The following is a 23,455-nucleotide window of genomic DNA, read 5'->3' on the forward strand; positions in this document are numbered from 1 at the left end:
GGATAAAATAGTTTTTTTCCCTCATCAATCGACACACAATACCCCATAATGACAAAGCAAAAACTGTTTTTTAGAAAATGTATTACAAATAAAAAACTGAAATAATACATTTACATAAGTATTCAGACCCTTTACCATGTACTTTGTTGAAGCACCTTAAAGCCTCGAGTCTTCTTGGGTATGACGCTACAACCTTGGCACACTTGTATTGGGGGAGTTTCTACCATTCTTCTCTGCAGATCCTCTCAAGCTCTGTCAGGTTGGATGGGGAGGGTCGCTGCACAGCTATTTTCAGCTCTCCCCAGAGATGTTCGAAGTCTGGGCCCTGGCTGGGCCACTCAAGGACATTCAGAGACTTGTCCCGAAGCCACTCCTGCGTTGTCCTGGCTGTGTGCTTAGGGTCGTTGTCCTGTTGGAAGGTGATCCTTCGCACCAGTCTGAGGTCCTGAGCGCTCTGGAGCAGGTTTTTATCAAGGATCTCTCTGTACTTTGCTCCGTTCATCTTTCCCTCGATCCTGACTAGTCTCCCGTCCCTGCCTCTGAAAAACATCACCACAGCATGATGCTGCCACCACCATGCTTCACCGTAGGGATGGTGCCAGGTTTCCTACAGACATGAGGCTTGGCATTCAGGCCAAAGAGTGGAATCTTGGATTCATCAGACCAGAGAATCTTGTTTCTCATGGTCTGAGAGTCTTTAGGTGCGTTTTGTCATGTGCCTTTTACTGAGGAGTGGCTTCCATCTGTCCACTCTACCAGAAAGACCTGATTGGTGGAGTGCTGCAGAGATGGTTGTCCTTCTGGAAGGTTCTCCCATCTCCTCAGAGTGACCATTGGGTTCTTGGTCACCTCCCTGACCAACGCCCTTCTCCCCCAATTGCTCAGTTTGGCTGGGCGGCCAGCTCTAGGAAGAGTCTTGGTGGTTTCAAACTTCTTCCATTTAAGAATGATGGAGGCCTCTGTGTTCTTGGGGACCTTCAATGCTGCAGACATTTTTTGGTACCCTTCCCCTGTGCTTCGATACAATCCTGTCTCAGAGCTCTACAGACAATTCCTTCGACCTCATTGCTTGGTTTTTGCTCTGACATGCACTGTCAACTGTCAGACCTAATATAGACAGGTATGTGCCTGTCCAAATCATGTACAATCAATTGAATTTACCACAGGTGGACTCCAATCAAGTTGTAGAAACATCTCAAGGATGATCAATGGAAACAGGATGCACCTGAGCTCAATTTCGAGTCTCATAGCCAAGGGTCTGAATACTTATGTAAATAAGGTATTTCAGTGTTGTTGTTTTTTGGTCTAAAAACCTGTTTTCGCCATGTCATTATGGGGTATTGTGTGTAGATTGATGAGGGGAAACAATTATTTTATCCATTTTAGAATAAGGCTGTAACGTAACAAAATGTGGAAAAAGTCAAGGGGTCTGAAAACTTTCCGAATGCACTGTATGTGAGTGGGGATATTGTAATGTGAATCGTAACCATTGTTTAGTTTAAACCTTCATGCACTCACACACAAGTGTTAAATGATTAAATACATAATTGAATTGCCCGGATAACACATGCAGGTTAGCGTTTTTCCTCATTAATCTTGTTGTGGAGACAGCTCTGCAGCGTGGTCGTTAGCTGGCAAAGCCACAAAGTCATAAAATCGAATTTTAAACCTAACCTTAACCCGAAATGTAACCACATTGCTAACCCTAATGCCTAACCCTAACCTTAAATGAAGACTAAAAAGCTATTTCATTAATTTTTTACAATATAGCCAGTTTTGACTTTGCAGCTAGCCAAAGGGGAAATCGCTTAGTTCTGCCTCCAGGAAAAGACTCATGACAATAAACATCAACCTGCATAACACATTGCCACGTCTGACTTCAGAGTTAGTCAAACCTACTGTCTCACTAGTACTCTCCTTCCATCTAGAGCTCAAAGGAAGAATACTTTTACTGAATCTCAGTTGAATTTGTCACACGTAATACCCTAATACCATACATGGTCTTTGGTCTACATAGTTCATTGCTGTTTTACCATGTATCCATCATTCCAACATTAGCCGGGGTATTAAAACAACAACGACAGCAAAACACTCCAGAAGACTTCTGCATTGCCCAGGCATTGACCTGAATACAGTATGCATATACTTTAGTTATGTATTCTATTCATGATAACAGATTATCTTTCTATGTAACTCGTAAACCCAGTGCTTGACTTGGACTGAATAGGTGCCGGTACTCATTTTGGGTCCCGGTACTGTTTACATTTAGGTGCAGGAGCTCTACAATACTTTTGAGCTAATATGCTATAAGAGGAACAGGAGCTCAAACAGTATAACATTTGAGCTGCTGATACTCAGCTCCAGTGAACTCCGGCCGAAGTCAAGCACTGCATAAGCCCCATAAAGCAGAGGTGAAAAATGCAGGCCCATGTTTAGTGTAAGGGTAGAACAATAAAAATGTTCTGAATAACAGTTTTTGTTTCTTTTTTTGAGAGCTTTCTTCTTTTAGAGAAGGGAAACTGATGTAAGAGAAGGGAAAGTGATGATGGTGTTGTAGGAAATGAATTTCCCCATCATCCTAATCATCAACCCCTGATTGTGCCACAGGGACAGTTCTGCGGATTTGTCAGGTGGTGAGGCAGCTGATTGGTTGACGTTCATCATCCTACCTCTACTAATGGCCAAATTGTCTGTCAATCAAAACAGCTAATTGTTTGTGTTTTCTTTCAACACGCCTGTCACATAAGTGGGCGGTTCATATCAGTGTCGGTTGTTGATGGTGGAGGCTTAGTCGCACAGCTTTTTCAGCGATGTTTATCCCTAGTTTACAGGAAGACATGCACCATTTTAAACCGAATCGACACAGGCTCTACACAACGAGATGCTGTGGTTGTTGCCATGTCAGGACGGGAACCATCATTCTCGGCACATGGTACATGGTACGTACAAATGCCATGTTCGCCTGGCTTTTTAGATTGCGCTAGCTAAAGTTAACTAGCTAGTGTTAGCTTCTTTGCGGTAATGTTGCAGTACCCCCTCGTTGCCACTGTACTGTCGAGAGTAGGCCATTGTGCTAGCTACCAAAAAGCTAAACCGAAGACAATCTTTGTCAAGAAAGTCACTTTGATATCTGATGCGTGCCCTACGTTGGCAACGTTATATATGTGGAATTTGCTATATTAGCACTAACGTTATCGGATAGCTAGCTAGCTAACTAGTGATCAACTTTACCTTAGGGACGTTCAGCTCCCCCCGGTGCACATCGGGTGGACATCGGGTGGTGTTGAATGTTCTAAAGTTGGCTAACTGTTACCAGCATGTCAGGTAACAGTAATGTTATAAATAAAAATAAATATGCCATTTAGCAGACGCTTTTATCCAAAGCGACTTACAGTCGTGCGTGCATACATTTTTGTGTATGGGTGGTCCCGGGGATCGAACCCACTACCTTGGCGTTACAAGCGCCGTGCTCTACCAGCTGACCGCATCCCTTTTGATTTAAACAAAACTTTCCATACATGTTTGCCTATGGAAGAAGTGGTCAGAAAGGGACATTACGGACCATTTAGGAGATAAAGGTAGGGAAGTCAAACATTCATGCTGCTGCACCAGACCGGTCTCATAGACTAGATGTAACATAGTAAACGTAAATCAGGGACACTGAAATTAGTATAAAATGTTATGTTTGGTATAGTTACTTAAAACAAAAGAAGGATGGGTGGGTGGGCGTATAACGTGTGTTCGAATGTCATCACAGACAATTTTGCTAATTAGCAACTTTGCAACTACTTACTAAGAATGTTAGCAAACCCTTCCCCTAACTCTTTAATCTAACTCTGAACCTAAACCCCTAACCCCTTGTGCTAGCAAACATTAGCATTAACCACAACAAATTTGAATTCCTAATAGATCATAGGATTTGAAAATTCGTAACATTGTACTAATTACAATTTTTAACATATCGTACGAAACGGATGATGGACATCCACAAATTAACAAATACAATACGAAATGTAACATATCATACTACATGGAGTGTCTCGTATTTATGTACAGAATAATACGAAATGCTCGGAGACCACGTTGGCTGCACACACTAGCCCAAAGGCTTGCAGATGGCGATATTGAGTCGTTTCCATTTTACCGTCCAAACGCATTGTATGCAGACAGAAATACACTCGTATCCCCTGTGGACCGGTTCGTACCTAAAACATTCTCCATTCAGGCTGCAAAGGTGTAAATTTCCTCCTTAACTAGATTTAATGGCGAGAAGGCAGGGGAAAAAACGGGAATGAAACACAATTTTCCACGACCATTGGTGGCTAATGCCTAGGAATGCTAGTCGCGGATGTTGCGCATCGCGATCAGCCAATCAGGTTGCAGCAGTCTGTTTACCCCTGGCTGAACGCAGGGCGCAACATCAGGAAGTAGCATTAGCCACTAGCATGGTGGTGGGAAATGGTGTTTCGTAAGAAAGTAAGCATATTTTCCTGCCTTCTCACAATTAAATGTACTTAAAGAGGAAATCGATGCATTTGCAGCCTAAATGGAGAATGTTTTAGGTACAAACCGGTCCACGGGAGATATGAGTGTATTGCCGGCTGCATACAATGCGTTTGGATGGTAAGATGAAACATCAATATCGCCATCTGCTGGCCTCTCTAAATCAAATCAAATCAAATTTTATTGGCCACATGTGCCGAATACAACAGGTGTAGACATTACAGTGAAATGCTTACTTACGTGTAGACATTACAGTGAAATGCTTACTTACAGCCCTTAACCAACAATGCATTTATTTTTTAATAAAAATAGTAAAATAAAATAACAAAAGTGTTGAGAGAAAAAAAGAGCAGAAGTAAAATAAAATAACAGTAGGGAGGCTATATATACAGGGGGGTACCGGTGCAGAGTCAATGTGCGGGGGCACCGGCTAGTTGAGGTAATATGTACATGTGGGTAGAGTTAAAGTGACTATGCATAAATAATTTAACAGAGTAGCGTAAAAAGATGGGGTGGGGGGGCAGTGCAAATAGTTTGGGTAGTCCGGGTAGCTGTTCAGGAGTCTTATGGCTTGGGGGTAGAAGCTGTTGAGAAGTCTTTTGGACGTAGACTTGGCACTCAGCTACCGCTTGCCGTGCGGTAGCAGAGAGAACAGTCTATGACTAGGGTGGCTGGAGTCTTTGACAATTTTGAGGGCCTTCCTCTGACACCGCCTGGTATAGAGGTCCTGGATGGCAGGAAGCTTGGCCCCAGTGATGTACTGGGCCATACGCACTACCCTCTGTAGTGCCTTGCGGTCGGAGGCCGAGCAGTTGCCATACCAGGCGGTGATGCAACCAGACAGGATGCTCTCGATGGTGCAGCTGTATAATATTTTGAGGATCTGAGGACCCATGCCAAATCTTTTCAGTCTCCTGAGGGGGAATAGGCTTTGTCGTGCCCTCTTCACGACTGTCTTGGTGTGTTTGGACCAGGATAGTTTGTTGGTGATGTGGACACCAAGGAACTTGAAGCTCTCAACCTGTTCCACTACAGCCCCGTCGATGAGAATGGGGGCGTGCTCAGTCCTCTTTTTTTTCCTGTAGTCCACAATCATCTCCTTTGTCTTGGTCACGTTGAGGGAGAGGTTGTTATCCTGGCACCACACGGCCAGGTCTCTGACCTCCTCCCTATAGGCTGTCTCATCATTGTCGGTGATCAGGCCTACCACTGTTGTGTCGTCGGCAAACTTAATGATGGTGTTGGAATCGTGCCTGGCCATGCAGTCATGGGTGAACAGGGAGTACAGGAGGGGACTGAGCGCGCACCCCTGAGGGGCCCCCGTGTTGAGGATCAGTGTGGCAGATGTGTTGTTACCTACCCTTACCACCTGGGGGTGGCCCGTCAGGAAGTCCGTCCAGGATCCAGTTGCAGAGGGAGGTGTTTAGTCCCAGGATCCTTAGCTTGGTGATGAGCTTTGAGGGCACTATGGTGTTGAATGCTGAGCTGTAGTCGATGAATAGCATTCTCAGTAGGTGTTCCTCTTGTCCAGGTGGGAAAGGGCAGTGTGGAGTGCAATAGAGATTTGCATCATCTGTGGATCTGTTGGGGCGGTATGCAAATTGGAGTGGGTCTAGGGTTTCTGGGATAATGGTGTTGATGTGAGCCATGACCAGCCTTTCAAAACACTTCATGGCTACAGACGTCAGTGCTACGGGTCGGTAGTCATTTAGGCAGGTTATCTTAGTGTCCTTGGGCACAGGGACTATGGTGGTCTGCTTGAAACATGTTGGTATTACAGACTCAGTCAGGGACATGTTGAAAATGTCAGTGAAGACACTTGCCAGTTGGTCAGCACATGCTCGGAGTACACGTCCTGGTAATCCGTCTGGCCCTGCTGCCTTGTGAATGTTGACCTGCTTAAAAGTCTTACTCACATTGGCTATGGAGAGCGTGATCACATAGTCATCCGGAACAGCTGGTGCTCTCATGCATGCTTCAGTGTTGCTTGCCTCGAAGCGAGCATAGAAGTGGTTTAGCTCGTCTGGAAGTCTTGTGTCACTGAGCAGCGAGCGTCAGAGCTGGTGTAGTACGATTCAATCTTAGTCCTGTACTGACTCTTTGCATGTTTGATGGTTCGTCGGAGGGCATAGCGGGATTTCTTATAAGCGTCCGGGTTAGAGTCCCGCTCCTTGAAAGCGGCAGCTCTACCCTTTAGCTCAGTGCGGATGTTGCCTGTAATCCAAGGCTTCTGGTTGGTGTATGTACGTACGGTCACTGTGGGGACGACATCATCGATGCACTTATTGATGAAGCCAGTGACTGATGTGGTGTACTCCTCAATGCTATCTGAAGAATCCCGGAACATGTTCCAGTCTGTGCTAGCAAAACAGTCCTGTAGCTTAGCATCAGCGTCATCTGACCACTTTTTTATTAACCGAGTCACTGGTGCTTCCTGCTTTAGTTTTTGCTTATAAGCAGGAATCAGGAGGATAGAGTTATGGTCAGATTTGCCAAATGGAGGGTGAGGAAGAGCTTTGTATGCGTCTCTGTGTGTGGAGTAAAGGTGGTCTAGAGTTTTTTTTCCTCTGGTTGCACATTTAACATGCTGGTAGAACTGATTTAAGTTTCCCTGCATTAAAGTCCCCGGCCACTAGGAGCGCTGCCTCTGGATGAGCGTTTTCCTGTTCACTTATGGCCTTATACAGCTCATTCAGTGCAATCTTAATGCCAGCATTGGTTTGTGGTGGTAAATAGACAGCTATGAAAAATATAGATGAAAACTCTCTTGGTAAATAGTGTGGTCTACAGCTTATCATAAGATACTCCACCTCAGGCGAGCAAAACGCCTTGAGACTTCCTTAGTATTTGATTTTGTGCACCAGCTGTTGTTTACAAATATGCACAGACCGCCACCCCTTGTCTTACCGGAGTCAGCCGTTCTATCCTGCCAATGTACAGTGAGGGAAAAAAGTATTTGATCCCCTGCTGATTTTGTACGTTTGCCCACTGACAAAGAAATTATCAGTCTATAATTTTAATGGTAGGTTAATTTGAACAGTGAGAGACCAGAATAACAACTAAAAAATCCAGACAAATGCATGTCAAAAATGTTATAAATTGATTTGCATTTTAATGAGGGAAATAAGTATTTGACCCCCTCTCAATCAGAAAGATTTCTGGCTCCCAGGTGTCTTTTATACAGGTAACGAGCTGAGATAATATATCATATTGAAATACATTTCATGTTCAATCAATTGATTTCTATTTAGCTACTTGTAGGCTACGGTCTGTAATTTCTCAATATATTGCATGATGAGTAGCCTAACGTGCGCAATTATGTGCCGAATCTGTGATTTAGTGAATTTTTATTGGGTAGGCATTCGAATAAGCCACCTCAATATTTGCAGTGGTAGGTGGTAATAGGAGCTGATCCGTCGTCAGTATTGTGAAATGACTGTAATTTTAAACTAAGATTTGAATGGAGAAAGCTAATCTGAGAGCAGTGCTCCCTTTCTTTCGATATTATCAGTATCAACAGTAGGGGTGTGCCAACATGACCATACTCGCAATCATATCCGTAAATGACAGTTGATAATCGGATGACATTCGTGATTGTAAAAAACTGAAGTGTTTTAATATGCCTAAGTAGATGTTGGCAAAATACCTCCCTCCACATTCTCACTGCAAAAAAACCTGCAGATTAGGAGCAGTGTGCAAAGGGGGGTGTGTGTGTCCTCAATTTGCAGCTTGTCCTCAGTTTGCAGCGGGCGAGAAACTGACATGCAGCCCTTCTCTTTACAGACAGCCCCCCCCATACAAACTACTTGATGATAATAACCATTTGGTAACTATTATTAAGGCGTAATTTGCTGCTTATTTTACAATATTTGTCTGTGTATCACTTATGTCTGCGGAAAGGAAACGTAAGTAAAAGTTTAAACAGAAACCGGTGTGTCACAAAATATAGATCTTCTAATCTACAACAGACGGTATCCTAGCCTGGTGCCCAGTCAGATCTATTTGTAATGTCTTGACAACTCCTTTGGTCATTGTCACTCACGCCAAATTATAGGCGTTGGCAAACCAGCACAAACAGATCTAGGACCAGGCTATGTCTTCAAGGACATAGTGTAACAATGCCTTTCTCTCTCTCCAGGTGGTGAACCTGTTGATGGGCATCCTGCTGACTGTGGCCGTGACCCACCCAGATAATGTGCCCACTGTCGACTTGCAGTATGAGGTCATTGAGCACTACTTTAGCCACACCTTCCAAGGAGAGGGGAATGTCCTAAAGGGTTAGTTTATCTAATCTTCATGTGTGGCTCATGTTCAACTTGAGTTGTCTATGTAAGCCAGTAGTGACCGCATCCACAATAATCGCTACAGGCAGTAGCTGGCATGATTTAGCATCGTCCCCCGACTATTATAATATTTGTTAACATTTCCCTGATATTAGCAAAGCTGCACTACCTTTTTATATACTGGTACCTCATGGCTGTCCCGCACTCACTCATACACACACACAGACGTGACGTAAATGTAGACAGGGCAATCCCCTTCTCATTCATCATTGCTAACTATCACCAAATGCCTGCTTCTTTAACCTATTTAGCCCAATACGGACTGTTTTAGCTAGAGCTCTTATCTTGTCGCAGGCCCAAACCTTGTAAAACCAGGGATTTAATACATAACCCAGAGCTGGACAGAGCTGGGCCCGGTTACCCAAAAGCATCTTAAGGCTAAGTTCATCATTTATAACCTTTGTAGGAGCATCTTTAAATCACAGAGCTGTTTCTCAAAACCTTAGTTATTAACGGTGCACCTGAAAACGCTCGTAGTCTAACGTTTGCCTTAGACTACTCGTAGAACAGCTAAGTGCGTTGCTAGATTATTATTTTTTTGCCCTCCCGCGTCGCTTTATACACAGATCTCTGCTAAACATAGAATCACATGGTTTATCAGTCTCTCTGTGAACGCTGATTACTTCAGAACAAAGTTTACTACAAATACGAAGTTGCCAATGTCTTTGCAGTTGACACAAACAAGCTACATATAAATGGATGCTTTAAATGAAAACAGAGATGATGGCATTACAATATAAACAGTAGGCTATAGGCCTATTTCAATTATTGAAATACATTTAATGTTAAATAAATTAAGTTATATTTTGACACTTTTAGGCTTCTGTTTGTAATTTGTCTCAATATATTTCATGATGTGTAACCTAACATGTGCACAATGATGTGCCAAATCGGTGATTTAGTGCATTTGTATTGGGTAAGCATTAGAATAAGTCGCCTCAATATTTGCAGCCGTAGGAGCTGATCCGTTGTCAGTATTGTGAAATAATTCTCATTTTAAGGTACGATTTGAATGGACAAAGCTGATCCGAGAGCAGTGCGCCCTTTTCTTTCGATCCTATCGGTATCGACACATGCTTCAACGATGCATTGACCGTTCTGCGTGGCGTTTTGGGAAACGCATCTTCGGCCAATGTAGGAGAGATGCATTGTTAAAACACTCCTAAGCCTAAATTCTATCGCTATCGGGAAACCGGGCCCAGTGCTGTGCACTCTGTGGTTGGCTGGCTGTTTTGGTGTTTAGTTGGCTCGGTCACAGGGAAGGGGGGTTGGTGCGCTATGTAAATCCTAGCTTTGATACAATGTCAGCATTCAGCGGACTGATTGGGCTGTTATCAAAGCCTGGCACTGCTGTGGCTCCATCAGTGCCAGTTCTAGTCGGTCTCTTCCCACTTAGTTACCATGTTTAAGAAGGAGATTGTGAGCCAGAGTTTGGCGTCTACTCATCCGATTTCACCCTGCAGTAGTGGTTCAAAATCCCCGGTCCAACACTTTCAATGCTGTCCATCCCTTTCAATGTTTCCCACCTACTGTCTAAATAAAGTCCACAAAATAAAAGTATATTGTTTACAGACAAAATATGAGGGACTGAACCTCATGAGGGACTAAACCGCTGTGACCTACATTCTGATATTTTAGTGATATCAAAGTAGAAGGTGTGGAAGAAGAGGGCCCTCTTCGAATACCTGAGAAATCAACGGCTTCCTGCACAGCTTAAGAGTGACTGTCTGAATAATAAAGCGGGAGAGCCTTGGGACTGAACCACACATGCCTCTCCTCAATCACTTAATCATTCCCCAGCCTAGCACGAGGCCATGAGCGGTCAGAAGCAGACGGCAGGCCTATTCATTAGCCTAGCGTAGCTTGCGTTGTCGTCTTCACTGATTACCGAGTGCCTGAGCGGGAGAAACTAAGGGCTCCCCAAAGCAAGCTAATGCTAAAAGAGAGCGAGTTGAAAGGCAACCACGCAGCCCCGGAGATGCTCCAGTTACACACAAATCAATTAGGCCTCAGTAGTAGTGCTCTCACTCGACAGTTATATGAATGCACTCTGTGTGGCCCTACCGTGGGATGCAAGTGGCTCAGACCGGGCGGTCATGTTGGCCCGAAACAACTGATGCAGAATAACACTATTAAATTAAAGATAATTCAACATTTGGGCTCATGTTTTTGAGATTAGATTTTTCTCCCAAAAGCCTCTGACTGACATTATTTTCCAAGACTTAGACCAAGTTTTTGGGTTTGTACTTCAATACAAAAGTATTTTACCCTATTGAATGTCTTTGTCTATCTGTGTGCTTATAGAGAATGCCTGTGTGGGATTCGCCATCTCTCTGCTGATGCTCACTATCAGCGCCATGATGGTCTATGGAGCCATTACTGTAAGTGTCTATCCTTCTGATTTGTTTGTCTGTGTTAGCGTGTTTTCATCCACATCCTGTCCACAATGGAATTTACGACAATTACAAATTCTTGAGTCACTCCTCAACATATTTGCTCAGGGGTGGGAAAATAACCCCCTTGCATAATCTTTCATCCTGACTACTCTCTTGGTTTGTTATGCAAATGTGTGCTCCTAAATACACATGCATGAAAGCCTTGCTTTCCTACATTTGGTCGCGGCTATTCTAAACCCTGAATACAAATTAAATTAACGTGTAAAAGCAGGCTGACGACAAATACCCCTGGAGGAGTGGGTAAAATAGGAGGTTGAAAATATAATGTAATCATTGAACCTCAACCATTATGAAAGAAAGCGGACTGAAACAGGGAGGAACTGCCTGGAGTTGTCTAATAAGAAACACTCATTTTGAGTTTTCCGTTGCAAAATGTTTTAAAACGATATGTGCCCTAATGAACACAACTCGGGTGGCAGTCCCTTGTTAGGTCCTGGTGTCTGAAAGGACCATTTCTAATGTATTTAATGCTTTTTCAGCAATGGACATTGACCAATAACAGACTCACTGCATGCAAACTCCTTGCTTGTGCATTCAACTGGCCCCACCAGGGCAAGCAGAATGTTTGCTACACAACGTTGCTCTAACGATATCGTGTTTACCTCACCAGGTTCTGCCTGATGGGCATCCACACTGACAGGTTTGATGGCTATGTGACGTGGACCCGACTAGATCTGCTAGTTTAAATGGCGATTCACAGCTAACGCATGACATCTCGTCGAGGTTCTGCGTAAGCAGTCTTTTTAAGTGTGAGCGACGAGCATTATGCCTTAGCTGTGACTACAAGCTCTTAGGTTACCCTTGTTGATGCCCTGTATTCAGTGTTCACTGTGACAGAGTAGTTCCATTGCTGTCGGTAGCCTCCCCTGCTAAATACCCAGTCATGATGACCTAAGCACAGACGTGCAGTGCCTTCAGAAAGAATTCACACCCCTTTTACTTTTTCCAAATTTTTTTTGTGTTATAGCCTGAATTTTAAAAAGGATTAAATTGAGATTGTGTGTCACTGGCCTACACACAATACCCATAATGTCAAAGTGGAATCATGTTTTCAGAAATGTTTTAACAAGTCACATAAGTTGCATGGATTCATTCTGTGTGCAATAATGGTGTTTAACATTATTTTTGAATGACTACCTCATCTCTGTAAGGTCCCTCAGTTGAGTAGTTAATTTCAAACACAGGTTCAACCACAGACCTGGGACGTTTTCCAATGCCTTGCAAAGAAGCACCTATTGGTAAATGTGTAAATAAATTAAAAAAGCAGACATTGAATATCCCTTTGAGCATGGTGAAGGTATTAATTACACTTTGGATGGATCAACAACATTGTAGTTAGTCCACATTATTAACCGAAGTGACAGAGTGAAAAGAAGGAAGCCTGTACAGAATACAAAATATTCCAAAACATGCATCATGTTTGTAAGGTACTAAAGTAATACTGAATAAAATATGGCAAAGAAATTAACTTTATGTCCTGAATACTGTTACGTTCCCCAGCAAGAAAACAAAATGTTGCTCAAATAGAAGGGGGAACTAACAAATAGTCACGGACAACAACCAGGAGTGGTTCTAATAGACACTCATGAGGGTGTCCACTGAAAGTTGCATAGCAACAACAACTGGGACCTAAAAGACGCCCACTAAATTTGCCAACTAAGAGGCAAACAAAAGAAAAATCCACACCAAACTTAAAGACAGGAAGTGGACCAAAAAGTTTAGCAAAATGAAAAACAGGGAAGATCAGACAAAGGAATGTTTTTCTAGAAATCAAATGGGGATAGCTAACTAAAGGTGTTGACCCTCCACATCTCTCAAGGCAACTGGATCACTGGGCCAGCACAGGGGAAACACCTTCCGACTAACGAGGTGACACCAATCGGTGCGCCCTATGTGCTAACGTGTTAAAAGTCCAACCTCAAAACATAAATGTGAAAACCAAAACCTGTAACAATACCAAAAAATCTATTTAACCCATTTTTAATTCAGGCTGTAACACAATAAAATGTGGAATAAGTCAAGGGGTGTGAATACTTTCTGAAGGCACTGTATATAGAAACCTTTTTGATTTTGTGACATCCTCAACATTGCTTAGTACCCAACATTTAGATTAGGCTTTTGCTAGGGCTACATATGCCCCTTGCTTGACAAACCACCTGACGAACTCTAGTGAAATGGCCATCCCTTTCACACATTTGTTTAGTAATGTGTGTGGTTTTCCCTTCCTCCCCCCGTAGCATCGTGACGGCTGGCTTATCCCGTTCTTTTGCTACCAGCTCTTTGACTTTGCTCTGAGTTGCCTGGTAGCCATCAGCTCACTCACCTACCTGCCCAGGATAAAGGACTACATAAAGGAGCTGGTGAGTCAGTCTAGTCCACCACCACTGCCTGTCAGCTAGTCTCACAAATCAGGATTATGAAGTTAACCAGAAGTTTTGTTGTGAATGTTTTATTCTTAACAATTAATAACGGGAACAATTTATATTATGATAACCAGCGGACTTTATTGTGATACAACAACAAAAATCTGCTATAAACCAGTTAACTTAAATAAACATCCAGTTTCCTGGTTAAAGCACAATCAAGTGGTGAGGAGGAGCTCCGCGGACCCTTACACTTAAGCTCCACTATAAGCGATGCGTTGCTTTACCATCAGCGTTGTCAATGTGACGTTCTACCTGCTACACAGAGCACATTGTTTTGAGAGTGAATGAGCAGAGTGGAAGAGCATCTTTATAAAAAATTTATGTACTGTAACATATTTATCTATTATATGTAAGTACAATGGCTTTGGTCCAGTTTTCCGCAAGTACTCTTAAATTGTTTCTAGTGGTTGTATTAAATATCCTCTAATTACACATGTTGCTTTTGTTTACATTGTGAACATAGCAGAAACTCTAGCTAGCTACATTGACTAACTAGTAGCTTCTTGACATCATAAATCTTAGTAAAATAGCCAGTGGTGTCTAGTGGGGGCCGTTATGCAACCAAAATCTACTTTATTTCAATTCACAAGATAGAATGAACGTGCGTCAGCAGTCAAAATTGGAACCTCAGTGATTCTGGAGCGTGGAAGCTGCCGTTGGATGTGACGCAACGCGAGCAGTATAGCAGCTTTTATTAATTTCAAAGGAAGCATTCCATCAAAGCCTGATGTCTGACGGCTGTAGTGTAGCAGGGCTGTTAGTGTCCGGAAGTAATTTAGCCATTCATTGTAGTCATTGCGATCTCTAGAGTTGCTGTTTTCTCGTGACAATTAACTCGTGACATTCCTGGATTACTCATTATATTAATAAAGCCATATTTAATCAACAAATACGATAGTCAGTTGAAAAAAGGTTAAGGATACAAGATCGTGTACATATCTGGCTGTGTTGGCAAAATCAGTACATCCCATCGAGCCAAGCGGGAAGAGGCTGCCTGTTGTCACAGTTTCAAGACCAGTCGGATACGTCCAGCTAACCTTACACTAATGACGCGGTGGATCTCAAAACTGAACTTGGATCCGCATTAAGTAGCAATGATATCCTTCGCCACTGTCATCTTACGACAGATATCTCAAACCAGTCATGACTATTCAACAAAACAATACATCATTTTCATGTTCTTTCCAGAGTTTGTCTTACTTACTTGATTGTATAACTAGCAAAGGAGTTTTGAAGTTGAGAGTGCAGTATTCATGAAATTTGGCAATGAGGACGAAAACTAGCATAGTTCAGCTAGTTTAGCCAGGGAAAACGAGCTCGGGCCTTGTGCGCATGTGCGCCAGCCAGCTGGGCGCACATGCCCACTAGGCTAATTCAGGAGACAGATTGTAGTTTTTATGCCCTGATATCAGGAGATGGTGGCGAAAAATTGATTAAACAATTGAGACTGAAATGAATAAATCAAATTACTTATATTTAAGGAGTGAAAATCTATATACAGTCTCAATCTACAAATCAGCTGTAACTGCCAATAGTAAAACATAGCTTAAAACAATATTTGAGTGAACACTAAATATACATACTATTAATGGTGAATTAGCTTCCTTCTCACAGTTGATTAAAGCAAAACATTTATATGGGTTGCTGGTTCGAATTTCGAGTTTATATTCAGAGAAAACCGAAGTAATTTCAGAATACTTGGGAAAGTTAGCTGGCTAACTCATTGACCCTGCTCTGTAACATACCCCCCTAGAGGGTTTAAATGTGTTCACTGTCGTTGTCACCTGGCCTGCCTCTACTGTCTTTACATTAGACCTGCCGCCATTACATCATATGGATTTGACATCTGAATGAGAAATTAAAAAGGACTGGGATGTTCAATGGAACTGAAGCTAAAGATGGTCTGTAGGCCCATATTTCAGTACTGGTTTTATGGAGTTTTGTTTAGCTTCTGTATGTGCTGAATGTCTCTCCTCTTCTCTCAGCCAGACTTCCCCTACAAGGACAACCTGCTCTCCATGGACTCCAGCTGCCTGCTGCTCTTCGTCCTCGTGTTCTTCACCTTCCTCATCATCATGAAGGTCTCTGGGAAATAGGCTGTGATTGAATGCTGCACTCCACCCCCCCACACCCAGATTCCCAAGAATATGCAATTTATTTGATTTACTGCACTTGTTAGTGTTCATGTGAGATTTGATCTGATTTACCAATCCGTTAAAGTACTTTAGTAGACTGATGATAGACCTTGACTGACAGGTCTTTAGTAGATGTGTGATAGGCCTTCAGATGCTGAATCAAGGGTGTTTGAGCTGCGTATAACAAAAGCCTGCACACACTGTGGCTCTCTAGGACCAGGATTGAGCATCACTGGCTCAGGTAGAAGGACTAAACATTTTGACCACTTTCACCCCAGGCTTACCTGATCAACTGCGTGTGGAATTGCTACAAGTACATCAACAACAGGAACGTGCCGGACATCGCCATCTACCCCGCCTTCACGGCGCCTCCCCAGGTATGTTTGTGCCTGAAAAGCCCCCTCTCGTATTACTGGTAATCAAATCTGAAGCATACCTTTCACATCTTTTAAAGCGTCCGCAAACAGTTTTGGTTTGATCCTAGCAGAACTCGGCTAGGCGGCGCAAACGTCTGTGCTCGAATACTCCCTAAAGACTTTCGCTTGAAGAATGAGAAAATATTACGCCAATATTACTGTTGTTTATCCCTCTTGAGCCACCATAGCAACAACATAGCCAGAAACACTTCATCAAAATAGTCTGAATTAATCTAAGATAAATCAAGAAATCTGTAACTAATTTTGATGTTTTTTCCGAGGAAGTTGCGCAATTTTACATCTAACGAAGATGTTTGGGGCAGTATTTCAAGCGAAGCAATGTGCATGAAACAAACACTTAATTGAAGAATCCTGTCCATAGTTCAGTCTTCCACTAGGAGTAGTACCATTCACCGACGAAGGTACCAAACTTGGACTTGCCTCAAGAAAAAATGTTGTGTGCTCGAACAGCCGACGAAAAACCCTGCCGAACACCAAAACAAACAAAAAAAGTTTTCCACAAGCACAAACATTTACATTTAAGTCATTTAGCATATATTGCCAACTTAATAATAAAAAAAGTTTCCAGCCAGGCTCCCCCGGGTTAAGACATTTTTGGTGGCCTCTGGTACATTCTAATGCTTAATTGTATTTTCAACCAGTAACTATCAGGAAATAACACTGATTTAAAAAAAAATCACACTATTACAGTGTTAGTTTTATCAGCTGTTGTACAATATGATATAAAACACAGGAAACATTTAATCTTGACTGCACTGGACATTTAAAGAATCCTGTAGCCCCGTGTAGCTCAGTTGGTAGAGCATGGCGCTTGCAACGCCAGGGTTGTGGGTTCACAAGCACAAACATTTACATTTAAGTCATTTAGCATATATTGCCAACTTAATAATAAAAAAAGTTTCCAGCCAGGCTCCCCCGGGTTAAGACATTTTTGGTGGCCTCTGGTACATTCTAATGCTTAATTGTATTTTCAACCAGTAACTATCAGGAAATAACACTGATTTTTAAAAAAATCACACTATTACAGTGTTAGTTTTATCAGCTGTTGTACAATATGATATAAAACACAGGAAACATTTAATCTTGACTGCACTGGACATTTTAAAGAATCCTGTAGCCCCGTGTAGCTCAGTTGGTAGAGCATGGCGCTTGCAACGCCAGGGTTGTGGGTTCGATTCCCACGGGGGGCCAGAATGAAAATGTTTGCACTCGCTCTGGATAAGAGCGTCTGCTAAATTACTAAAATGTAAATGTGAAAAAATGCTGACTTCCACAGGCTTCAAGCTTCCATTTAAGAGGTATTTTCTCATCTATCTGCAATACGGGTATGATTGAAGAATGAAGCAGGTGTCAAACATTGGCTTTGCTACACAGAAAGCAGCAGTTGACAACTCCATTGTCAATAGTTTGATTAAATCAATAGACCTATATCAATATCTTTGAAAATATATACAGTACCAGTCAAAGGTTTGGACACGCCTGCTCACTCCAGGGTTTTTCTTTATTTTTACAATTATTTACATTGTAGAATAATAGTGAAGATGTCAAAACTATGAAATAACACATGGAATCATGTAGTAACCCAAAAAAGTGTTAAACAAATGAAAATATATTTTATATTTGAGACTCTTAAAAGTAGCCACCCTTTGCCTTGATGACAGCTTTGGTAGTCACCTGGAATACATTTCAATTAACAAGTGTGCCTTGTTAAAAGTTAATTTGTGGAATTTCTTTCCTTAATGCATCAGTTGTGTTGTGACAAGATAGCCCTATTTGGTAAAAGACGAAGTCCATATTATGGCAAGAACAGCTCAAATAATCAAAGAGAAACAACAGTCCATCACTTTAAGACATGAAGGTCAGTCAATCCGGAACATTTCAAGAACTTTGAAAGTTTCTTCAAGTGCAGTCGCAAAGTGCTATGATGAAACTGGCTCTCATGAGGACCGCCACAGGAATGGAAGACCCAGAGTTCATTAGAGTTACCAGCCTCAGAAATTGTAGCCCAAATAATTGCTTCACAGAGTTCAAGTAACAGACACATCTCAACATCAACTATTCAGAGGCGACTGTGTGAATCAGGCCTTCATGGTCAAATTGCTGCAAAGAAACCACTACTAAAGGACACCAATAAGAAGAGACACGAGCAATGGATATTAGACCGGTGGAAATCTGTCCTTTGGTCTGGAGTCCAAATTTGAGATTTCTGGTTCCAACTGCTGTGTCTTTGTGAGACGCAGTGTAGGTGAACGGATGATCTCCGCTTGTGTAGTTCCCACCGTGAAGCATGGAGGAGGAGGTGTGGGGGTGCTTTGCTGTTGACACTGTCTGTGATTTATTTAGAATTCAAGGCACAATTAACCAGCATGGCTACCACAGCATTCTGCAGCGATATGCCATCCCATCTGGTTTGGGCTTAGTGGGACAATTATTTATTTTTCAACAGGACAATGACCCAACACACCTCCAGGCTGTGTAAGGGCTATTTGACCAAGAAGGAGAGTGATGGAGTGCTGAATCAGATGACCTGGCCTCCACAATCCCCCGACCTCAACCCAATTGAGATGGTTTGGGATGAGTTGGACCGCAGAGTGAAGGAAAAGCAGCCAACAAGTGCTCAGCATATGTGGGAACTCCTTCAAGACTGTTGGAAAAGCGTTCCAGGTGAAGCTGGTTAAGAGAATGCCAAGAGTGTGCAAAGCTGTCATCAAGGCAAAGGGTGGCTACTTTGAAGAATCTCAAATATAAAATATATGTTTTGATTTAACACTTTCTTGGTTATTACATGATTCCATGTGTTATTTCATGTTTTTGATGTCTTAACTATTATTCTACAACGTGGAAAATAGTTAAAATAAAGAAAAACCCTTGAATGAGTAGGTGTGTCCAAACTTTTTTTTTAATTCAATCTGTATTATTTGATCCTTTTTGGAACAGAGTGAGGCTCTCTCCACTAGCCTATCTATTGTTCCTGCAGTGAAGTGGATTCACCATCTTCATCGAATGTTTTCAAAATTAATCTGCAGATAATCGCAAAAAGGCCTACCAGTATGCAAATTAGGGAGCCAAATGAACTGCTCTCTTACCGATGGAATTTGATAGGCTACTGACGAGTCACTCACTTTAACGTCACTGTCTGGCAAGTCCTGATGGACTACATATCGAACATACAAACGAGATCTTTACTTGTCCCGATGTGATACCATGGACATACACTGTGTACAAAACATTAGGAACTCTTTCCATGACAGACTGACTAGGTGAATCCAGGTGAAAGCTATGATCCCTTATTGATGTCACCTGTTATAAATCCACTTCAATCAGTGTAGATGAAGGGGAGGAGACAGGTTAAAGAAGGATTTTTAAGCCTTGAGACAATTTTGACATGGATTGTGTATGTGTGCCATTCAGAGGCTGAATGGGCAAGACGGAAGATTTCATTGCCTTTGAACGGGGTATGGTAGTAGGTGCCAGGCGCACCAGTTTGAGTGTGTCAAGAACTGCAACGCTCTTGGGTTTTTAACGCTTAACAATTTCCTGTGTGTATCAAGAATGGTCCACCACCCAAAGGACATTTGGCCGACTTGACACAACTATGGGAAACATTGGAGTCAACATGGGCCATTCGACAACTTGTAGAGTCCATGCCCCGACGAATTGAGGCTGTTCTGAGGGCAAAAGGGGGTGCAACTCAATAATAGGAAGGTGTTCTTAATGTTTTGTGCACTCGGTGTATATCTACGTTTTATGATTTATGAAGGATATATGAGGTTGACTTTATTGAGTCAGTTCCACACCTTTTATAGACTAGTCAAGCTTGCTTTTCGTCAATCAAAGCACCGTAAATGGCCTATGCGCCACCACTCCGTGGCTGCATATGAAACTAGGTAGAGTCCAACATTCACTTTCCCCAGTCGGCCCAGTCAGCCCAGTTGGCCAAAGATCTACTGGCCCAAACATGATTTCTACTGGCCCGGACATGGTGTAGTTCTTAAATGCATTGGGGTGGCACAGGGCCTATAGGTTGGCATGCTTTCTCTCTATATTCAGCTATTAATAGGCTACAGTTGGTTATTATATGTATTAAAAAGCTGTGTAGTATAATTTAGCAATGCAAGTCATTACTCTATTCTTTTAAAAACGGCATTGTATTAATGGCATCTGTTTTTGTTTCTGAAGTATGTCATTTTGTGAAGATTTCAAAATAGGACTCTGCCCCTTTAAGACAAACGTTCCTAAAGGGCAATCGACATGGCTACAGTAGGTTAGCCAAGACTAATGCAACTGCTTGAGATGTTGTGACTCGTGAGAGCGTGGTGGTGCTTGAATGAGCGGCCAATCATATTGCTCAAATACAAATAGCATGACATTTTACGTAGTCTTAAATGGTAGACTGCGACCAAGCAGGTAAATGTTGAACTGGAATGCAAAAATGCGCTGAAAAGTTACTGTCCCTGTCGGGCCTGTGACTGACGAGATCCACTGGCCCGACACATATTGTCTGAAAACAATGGGCTTGATTTCGACTCATCTTTACCACATTATATGGGATGTGTGAATTCATGCTCTCGCCCTCCGTGTAAAGAAATTTGACTGGAACCACATCCACACATCACACACCCAAAGTTACCGAGAGGCAGGCCACATGGCAGACTGACAAACCAGCAGTGTTTCTCTGTCATCGCTCACTTTGTGACTGAACAGGCGCCTGTACTATCAGTAGATAGCTAGAAAGTGCGTATTGTTCATTCTAGGGGAGAGGGCTCGACAGTCTTTTTTTCTGACTAGTGAATTGAAAAGTAGCCTAGTTAATTTCAGTGGAAAAAGTAGCCGGCTGAAAATTAGTCTAATCTGCTGTATAGCCGACAAGCGGCACTAGTGGAAAACACTGAAAAACGTCACAATTTCGTCATAATGTATGCGCAAACTGTTTTGACTGAGAAGCATGCGACAGGCTTTAGTCAGTTCAAGACAGCGAAGTGGTTACAAGTGTTACTGATACAGTACACCCAGTGTAGTCTCCTTCCCAAATTGTTTAAGAGACAGATGAATTATAGCACTATCAAATGTCTCATATGATTCATGTCCATCTCTTTGGTCCTCTCACACTGCGCAGTAGGCTATATTTATAAATGGATTCATTCATTAATTAAATGAATGTAATGATTAATTTATTCTCCCTCTCTCCTCAGTACATCCTACCCACCTACGAGATGGCAATGAAGATGCCAGAGAAAGAGCCCCCTCCCCCCTACATGCCTGCCTGAAGACCCCCCTCCTCTCTGTGTGTGTGGCGTTCCACAGCTCGCCATTTTGATCCTGCCATGCATTTCTAGAGAGGGATACTTTTTTTAAAGGCCCAGTGCAGTCAAAAACGTGATTTTCCTGTTTTTATATACATTTCCACACTGAGGTTGGAATAATATTGTGAAAATGATGATAATGCCCTTCAAGTTTCAAGTTGTATGTACGCGATACACATGGGAGACACGAAATGCTTACTTGCAGGTTCCTTCTCGAGAATGCAACAACAATAAGAAATAATAAAAGATGAGAATACTAACAAAGTATAAATGGCTCAGTAGAATAAACATTTTAGCATGAGTATAATACAGGAAGGGACAATTTAAAGTCCAATATTTACATTAGTTTTTTGTGGAATGCGGGATTGGGGGGCAAGTGTTTAAATTGTGCAATATTTAGCCATTTTATTGTAAGAGCTGTTTGAAAAGACCGCCTGAAATTTCAGCCTGTTTTGGCCTTCCATGGTGACATCACCATGTAGTAAATTAGTTAATAGACCAATAAGAAAAGAGTCCCAAACCTCTTTGCCAATAGAGGCTAATTTTCAGTTCTCAACTCGGACTACCCTGACAGTCCTAGCAAAATTCTTGCTTGAGAAATTGCTCTTTGCTAAGAAGCTGTTTTTGTTTTCAATTAAAACGGTCAATCACAGTAAGGTGCTTAATTGTTACCCAGAAATTATTTCATATTGAGATAAAAACGGCTGCATTGGAACTTTAAAGGCCCTGTAACATTCAAACCCAGACCCCATAATATTGTAGATGAGTGGAGGGGTAGATAAAGTAGTCTGCCATAGGATGACGTGTAATGTATAAAGTGATGAAAGCTTTCCAACCCCCCGTCTTTTGATGTTTTAGTAAAAAGTGAAAGTACCATTGCTTGAATGCCTATCACCAGTTAGTTCATCTTTAGAATAAACACCATCCTTTCCTTATAGATTGAAATTATAATGCGTGACTATAAAAAATAAATAAACAAATTCTTAAGACAATCCACTTATGATCTCTTAATCTTATCGTTGAATTCTGTGTTTTTCGCTTGTTAAAATAATCAAGATTCTATTCAGTCTTAAGAGTTTGATGGGGACATTTTGTAGCACTTTGATCTCTTCATCCCCTTATTTAGCATTGGATCTCCATCCGTCACCTGTGTGTGCCACGTTCATTATCCGCCGCCGCCGCCTTTGTGACCTTGCGGCGTTAGCTTAGTAAAGCTAGTGAATTGTGTTGCAGTTCAAAATGACCTGATGCTGCTGGTTAAAGGGACAATACACCCCAAAACCAAAGTTTGTCAGATGATTGCAGACCTTAAAAGTAGTCTCAAGATAAAATAAGACTGATCTAAAAAAAAGTCCACTTTGGAGTTCTGAAAACATCTGATAAATGTTGGTTTTGGAGTAGACTGTCCCATTTTTAAGGAGAGCGATGCCTCATCGGGAAGGTGGAGGGAACAAATGGCTAGTTTTGTGAACAGTGGTGGATGCGTGCTACTCTTTCTGCCTTTTTCTTTACATTGTGTTTTGATCTTTGTGGAAAACACGTGTTCAATAAACATTTGAAAACATTGGTATTCATCACCTGACTGAGCGGTGTGTCCATCCTTTTTACCTGATGTCAGCAAAGAAATTGCGTTACTTTTTGTTAGGGATTTATTTGGTTCTGTACTCTTAATCTTTCCAGGAAAATGCTAAATTCAACCGGCATTTCATCCATGCTAGTAATACTGTATATTGCACAACACATTCATCTATGTAGCAGTTTCTGCCAAGGCTACTGTGTGCAATACTGTACTCACATTTTAAATGTCAATGATCATATCTGTGTTTCAGGGCAGCACTTAGTTGAATGACTA

At 42.1% G+C, this 23,455-nt stretch overlaps 1 protein-coding gene across 1 annotated transcript; it reads left to right on the forward strand.

Annotated features, from left to right (window-relative positions):
- Positions 1 to 2,753: 2,753 nt before the first annotated feature.
- LOC121549109 (lysosomal-associated transmembrane protein 4A) lies at positions 2,754 to 23,185 on the forward strand. The gene is made up of 7 exons (XM_041860946.2): positions 2,754 to 2,939; positions 8,642 to 8,780; positions 11,151 to 11,227; positions 13,540 to 13,662; positions 15,714 to 15,809; positions 16,142 to 16,240; positions 21,493 to 23,185. The coding sequence occupies exons 1-7, from the start codon at positions 2,811 to 2,813 to the stop codon at positions 21,565 to 21,567; spliced, it is 738 nt and encodes a 245-aa protein (XP_041716880.1). The 5' UTR covers positions 2,754 to 2,810; the 3' UTR covers positions 21,568 to 23,185.
- Positions 23,186 to 23,455: the final 270 nt, after the last annotated feature.

Source organism: Coregonus clupeaformis, chromosome 33 (assembly GCF_020615455.1).
Source record: "Coregonus clupeaformis isolate EN_2021a chromosome 33, ASM2061545v1, whole genome shotgun sequence".
Taxonomy (NCBI): domain Eukaryota; kingdom Metazoa; phylum Chordata; class Actinopteri; order Salmoniformes; family Salmonidae; genus Coregonus; species Coregonus clupeaformis.